At 32.4% G+C, this 7016-nt stretch overlaps 1 protein-coding gene across 4 annotated transcripts in view; it reads right to left on the reverse strand.

Annotated features, from left to right (window-relative positions):
• Positions 1-6843, reverse strand: part of CDH9 (cadherin 9) — a 94494-nt gene extending 87651 nt beyond the window's left edge. For 2 of the 4 annotated variants that reach the window (XM_077745331.1, XM_077745330.1), the window contains exon 1: positions 6616-6843. In XM_077745331.1, the coding sequence (XP_077601457.1) occupies positions 6616-6843 (228 nt within the window). The remainder of the gene's footprint in view (positions 1-6615) is intronic. The other 2 variants (XM_077745332.1, XM_077745333.1) reach the window with 2 other exon arrangements.
• Between the last annotated feature and the right edge of the window lie 173 nt (positions 6844-7016).

Consider the following 7016-nt stretch of genomic DNA (forward strand, 5'->3'; position numbering starts at 1 on the left):
TGGACTAATGCATACCCAGAGCTTCAAAATCCATTCATATCTTTGACTCTTGGAATTCCCCTTTCAGTAATAATCTAGTAAGTGTAATCTAAAATACACTAAAAGTTATTAAGTAGCAGATTTTCATCACAGAAATGTGTGTGTGTGTGTATAAACCAATCTAAATAGAAATTTCAGAAAAAATATAAATTTAATGTAATTAAAAATTATATATGATATGACAAATACTGAAATTTTAACAACATGCAGAAACACAGAATTAGCTGAGAAAGACAAATTAAAATATATATAAGGATATGAATTCAACAGTGCTAAAATATATAACTGAACATAAGCAGAAATATGTAAACACTTAACCTTATCTTCATACTGTGATTATAGTTATCTTTGATATTCTTTTTCATTAATTTTTAATTTTATGGGCCTAGTCTGTTATAAGGAACACAAATAATATTTATTAAAATAATAATAGATGATGCTTGTCCTTAAACATTTTTTCACAATCGTACCTCTAGACTTTCCTAGAGATTCTGCTACTAGTTTTTAAGTTTATTACTTTGTTTTTTTTTTTAAACACTGATGAATATGCAAGCATGGATGTGATCTTTGTAAGTTTGTCAACAGAGAAAGAGAATGTTAAAATATTAGAAATAGTTCAAAAGCACTGAAATTGGTGGAAGATGTCATCATACTAATAAAATAAACATTTTCTACCATACTCTAATATTACTGAATGGTTTAGCAGTTACTATATTCCAGAGGGGAAAAAAGTTTAAATTTTAAACGTAAATTTTTCTAGAAGTAATTATATTTCTTTAATCAGTCAGAATTTGTTTAATCTTACCTTTCAATTCTTTATGCCTGTTTGTATTACCTGTATTCAGGACAAAGAGTTTATATTGGAATGCAAATGACTCTAAAATGAGAGGGTCTCAGTTGCAATTAGGAGCCTCAAGGATAATGGAAACACAGGAAAGGAATCGACTTTGTTGCAAAATGTGTCAGAAAAAAAATGCGTTATATTTATTTTAAACCTTCTCTGCTGTTTCTGTATATCAAAGTGCCAATCTCTCAGGATCTAGAGTAATAAATGCTTAATAGGGATCTATTGAGATAGCAATTAAATATTAACTGAGTAAATAAATACATTATGTCAAACATTTTGGAAAAGAAAAAAATTAAATCAAACACAGATTGAAAGCCCAAAGGTCACAGATTCTAGATGGTAAAATATTAGACCAGAATAATTTAAATTATGCCTTGAATAAGATTTTGATATGTTGTTAAATTTTGATGGGAACTCTAGCCGAGGAGAATGGCGATGGGCTTTACGTAGAGGATGAACTTGAGATAGGACTTAAAACAAGGAGAAGAGATGAAATTATCAAAAAGAGGGTTAGATACTCCCTGTAAAAGGGGCTGTGACCTTGATAAAATAGAAGTGAAGCGTATGAAAGAGGAAAGGTTTCACTTTGTCTAGAACTAAAGCTGTATGGTGGGCGGACATAGAACAAGGGCTGGAATGTAAAATGATATCAAATACTTTAAATTCTACTTAACTGAACTTTTCTACAGATATTTTGGCCGAGAGGTTGGTATCATTCAGGAAACAATGTGTAGTAGGTTTTTCAGAATTAAAAAAAAATAATGAAGTCAAGTAAAAAGTCTATTAAGTGTGCTAATGCAGTGGTGCAGGGAAGGGGTGATATAGCGCTAGCAATGTGGGACTTGACAGTAAGAATTAAATAGTAGCATTCTAGTATAAAAGCCAAGTTTTAGAGATCTCAGTGTAAAATAAGCCATTGTAGACTGTCCAGAGAACCTAGGCTTAATGCTTAATATTTTTCTCATGTGTTTTTAGTTTTAAGCAACTAACCTATAAAGAGAATTTTGGGATGCAATGTGCCCATAAATCTGAAACAGCTGCTACATGTACTGCACCATAGTAAAGCTTTACAGAGATAATTTATTTAGATGCTGAAAAACACTATAATATACTATAAAAATTTATCAAACATCCTTCAGGAATTTCGAGACTTTATTTCTGTTTGTGTACACATCAAAGTGCCATTTTCTGAAAGCCTATGAGAAAATTGCCTATCCAAGTACATTATTTTATGTATGCTTTGGGGGAATATCAATATTTAGTACAAATGTCAATATCTGTAAGTGTAAAGGAGAGTCATCCTACCGTTTCATTACTCAGTCAAATATAAACCACACTCCCATCCATTTTCCAGTTGGTACCTGTGTTTTCCATTGTTTTAGTAACAGGTAAATCATTAGTATCCAGTTGTAACTAAGGGCTTGAAAAATGTTAAAATCCCCTTCCATTCCGAGATTCTATGATTATACTCATGGTAATTTCAGCTATGGTCTAGTAAAAGGTTTTGAATTAAAACCTAAAAAATATAGAGCTAACTCTGTAAGAATATATTGTATTTAAATGATGACTAGTTATAACCACTTCCACGGCATGGTGTTGACTGCTCTGAGCAAAGCAAATGCTTTGAATTAAAATGTAATGGTCAGTTTAGCTGATATTTCAATTATTTTATGAATACCAATGTTTTCCATCAGAAGGAATAAACACGACACTTGTAAGTTTGGTATGTCTCCAAGTAATAAATATGTTTTAGTAATCAGAGATTAAATATAAATCCTCAATAATAGGCATATGATCGATCTATTAAGTATTAATCCATGACAACTAGGGATTCCTCAGTATCTAGATCTAATATGTAAGAAAGCAAGTGCATGTGAAGTTTCTCTAACAGAATAGTAGGAGCCTTTCCTATACTTCTTGTTAAATTTATTTAATTTCTTATCTTTAGCAGTATTACTCTTTTGCTTAAGTAATTCAGCCACATTTAAATTATAGGGAAGCTACATGGCAATTGTCATAACTTCGTAATCCTCTTAAGAACCAAAAATTTCCCTCATTACAGAAAACAGAATTAATAAACGTCTGATAAATGAGCAACCACATTTCAGATTGCATTATTGTGGAAAACAAAAAAATACTTTTAATTGTATTTTTTAAATTTATTTTTTAATTTTAAATCCAGTATAGTTAACATACACAAACTACTCTTAATTTTAACACTCCTCACTTTTCTGTCCTTATTGCAAAAATCCAAAATTACATACAGAAATATCCCCTTATTTTTCCTCATAAAAATGCTATTTTTGATTCATTTTCTTGCTCCTCCAGTCCATCCTGACAATGAAAGCAAACTGAAAATCCCAGACTTCTGCTCGGCCAATAATGAACTAGTACAAAAGCTTTTAACAGGGTTCAAGTCTCCATGCTGTATATAAAAAAAAAACAACTCAGGATGGAATTCATGCTGTATATAAAAAAACAACTCAGCATGGAATTCTGAGCCTTTGACAGTAGTAGTCTAACTGTATCCTACTAAGCTATTGTGTGTGTGTGTGTGCATGCACACGCCCACAGTGTTTCACATGCATATCATGCCATATGCAATCCCACATCCTTGGATTTATCCACATGTAAATTTTATTAAATTTTTACTAACTCTTCTTGCACACAAATAGAGTCCCATCCACAATCCTAGAAAACATCAGAATTTTAGAGTTAAAGAAATCTTAATAACAAGGTAACCTAACAAGAATTTGAGGTTTGGAAAGTTTAGTTAACTTCTAAGTTGTATCTGACTACTAAATTGCACAGTCAGTACTGACCCTTGTAAGTTACATCTTTATGTGCATGTAAAAGTATATTTCATTACATTTTATGGCTACCATTTTCATATTTGTTTTAAAACCTCTTCCTTTAAGTTCAGGATCAAACCCTAAATTTTTCATCCAATGATTATATATCCTTCCAACTTTTACAATTTTATATTTCCTGTAAATTATAATAGGTCTTAATATTGTCTGCAATGCCAAGCCTCTGGAAAACTAAGAAAAAACATGAAACTCTCTTTCTATTAGAGGCTACGTATTCTTTTTGAATCATGGTGCATGGTAAATATGGTGGGCCTTTACATCACATGGGCATTGCCAAGGCAGTGGATCCTAGAAGAAGAGGTAAACATAACAGTGTAGTCAAAAAGAATCTGTTTGATGTTCAAAAAGTTAAGCACTCATGTTTGTGACCAAGTTGAGGTGTAAAGGCCTAGCTAGGCTCTGCATATGCAAATGAATAATAATGTCAAAAGCCAAGAAAATTGGTTCCGAGTTCATAGACCCTCAAGTAGCTAATGAAAAGCAAAAAGTAGTTGGAAGCCTACTTTTATAGTGAACTCCACATATGGTGCATGGTATATCTAAAACAAGGCCCTATTACAAAAAGAGAAATCATTTTTTTCTTTTTTTAAACTATTTTTAACATTTATTTATTTTTGAGAGACAGAGAGAGACAGATCATCAGCAGGGGAGGGGCAGAGAGAGAGGGACACAAGAATCAGAAGCAGGCTCCAGGCTCTGAGCCCAACACAGGGCTCGAACCCATGAACTGTGAGATCATAACCTGAGCCAAAGTCAGACGCTCAACTGACTGAGCCACCCAGGCGCCCCAAAATTATATTTTTTTTCAAAATGCAATTTTTATTTTGTTGAAATTTCTCTTTCAAAAATATGTTGCTTTCCAAATATAATATAAAAATAGTTGACCTAAACTTTTGATTTGCTTATCTTCATTTAATAAAAATTCTGATTATTATAATGGGTTTTCCACTTTTGGCTCCTAATCTGGTTGTCAAGGATAAATAGGCAGAAAAGAATTGAACACCTTAACTTGTGTATGGCTAAAAAGCAGGTTATTGTCCAAAGACAAGTGATCAAATATTTTGTGAAAACTAATTAAATAAAACTATGCACACATTTTAGTAACTATTTTTTGACAGATTACTGAACTAATTAAAAATAAGCAGGATGGTACAAAAAGATCTAAAGCATAGTGTATATTTTAAAACATCGGTGCAGTAATGGTGTCTGTTAATCAATGCACACATAATTTTTAGAAGGAAGCATTTTTGTTTACAGCTAAAAATAAATGCTTGTAGTGGAGCCTTGATTGCCTTACAATTGAGCATCTCTTTTATCTGTAGCTATTCTTCTGCATCTGTGAGTCTCCAAGGATGAAACCCTCTATGTAAGACCTCATGAACTGAATGTGCCCTTTATACACTGCCTTAGAAAAAGAATCATAAGGCAATTTCAAGTCCTTAGACACAAACATTTGTCAGTTGAACTTGAAATATCCTGATGTTAGTTATTAACTATAGTGTGAGAAGTGATGTTAAATGAGGGATGCTGGGGGATGCCCTATGACTAACCTGAGGAGAAAAAGAGGGAAGAAAAGAATCAGCAACTGAACTATATGGGGCAAAATGAGTGTGACCTATGGAAGAAGGGGAGAGAGATATCAAAAGAAGAGGAAATAATAGGCTTCTGATAAAAGAAGTCGTGTTTGAAAAAATATACTGTCACACACACACACACACACAAAATGAAAAATTAGATAAAGATTTTGGCAGTTTCACAGAATAAATGTACTTCTGGTTTAAAAGCAATGTAGGCATGACTTTGTGATATCAAGTACTTTTTGCATTTTTATTTTTGGCTCTTTCTATCTTATCTGCCTTGTATCGCCAGTAAGAAAAAAAAATACTGAGACCATCACAATTACTTTTAGTATCGTGTGTTGGAAAATCAAGAAAAAATCAAGAAAAAAAAGTATGTGATATATGAGCAATGTTAGTATTCATCATTGTTTATTTTGTTTTATTCTTAGAATTTCAAAGTATCGCAGCATTAGGCACATATCTGGGATAATCCAAAGAACAAAGGATTTGTTTTGCATGTCAAATGGTAGGAGTGAGATTGGTCGATAATAGATAAATAGAAAATTCTGGATGTTGGAAAGATCATGTCATCTATTTTGAGGAAGACAGAAAAGAGGAAGAGAAAGGTTATGAATCTGTTTCCTCAAAGTTGAATACGAGAAGGAGAGTTACATCTTCTCCTTTGCCATTTGTTTCAGACTGCTAATGGGCACCTATTGCTGCTAGGATGGTTTTAACCTTCCTGAAGGCACTGCCTTCTTTCTGCTTCTGTTTTCTTTCTCCTTCTTGAGCCCTTTGGTCTGGATTACAGGCAGGAAATAGTTCAGTTTGACTGATATTAAGAAACAGACCATCTAGATAGAAGAATTTATACTTATTTACTGCTCATACATAGCAGACTATTCTTAATTATGATAAATTGTTTATTAGTAGACACCAATATATTTTGAGTGTACTCTAATTGCATTCTGTGTTGCCTTACATAGCACACTAAGTTATTCTTTATCCAACACTTTAAATTAAATTTCAAAGAAAGTTTTTGAAACATTTCAGATGCACATCCATAAAATTTAATCATATTTGGCTGATTAATAATCCTATGGACACTGACCTACATTTAGCTACCTGAATAAATCACATTCCCCATGCTACCCTACTGAAAACATTCACAATATTATGCCTTCTGCACATCATAGTCAAATATTGTAATATAATTATTAATAATACATGAAGTTGCTGTATAAAGTAAATAAATTGCTATCATTTTCAGCTTCTAGATTTATCACATAGAAATTCTTACCTTGCCAACATATTGTGTGTCTGTACCTGTGTACTCTTCCAACAAGAAGAACTGATTCCACATCCAGCCACGCTTGGTACGATGTAACATTTTACTGTCATCTTTTGTCAGATCCACAACCCTTTTGCCCAGTAAATCACTACTTGCTTTTTCTCCTAATGGGGTAGCATCAACTGCATGAAACATATAGGTCCAGATGAATAGCGATAGGCAATAGTATGTGCTCATTATAAGGAGTTTCAGTAGGATATCAGATTCAATATACTGTCCGATTACCCTGAGGAATAGAGGGAGAAAAATGGTATATTAGTGTGTGTTTCATTTTCACCTAACTTGTAAATTATAAAACTTTTCTAAATATTATTAAAATTTTATAAATTATATATATATTATTTTTCCAC

The sequence above is a fragment of the Crocuta crocuta genome, unplaced genomic scaffold (genome assembly GCF_008692635.1).
Source record: "Crocuta crocuta isolate KB4526 unplaced genomic scaffold, BGI_CrCroc_1.0 scaffold439, whole genome shotgun sequence".
Classification (NCBI taxonomy): Eukaryota; Metazoa; Chordata; class Mammalia; order Carnivora; family Hyaenidae; genus Crocuta; species Crocuta crocuta.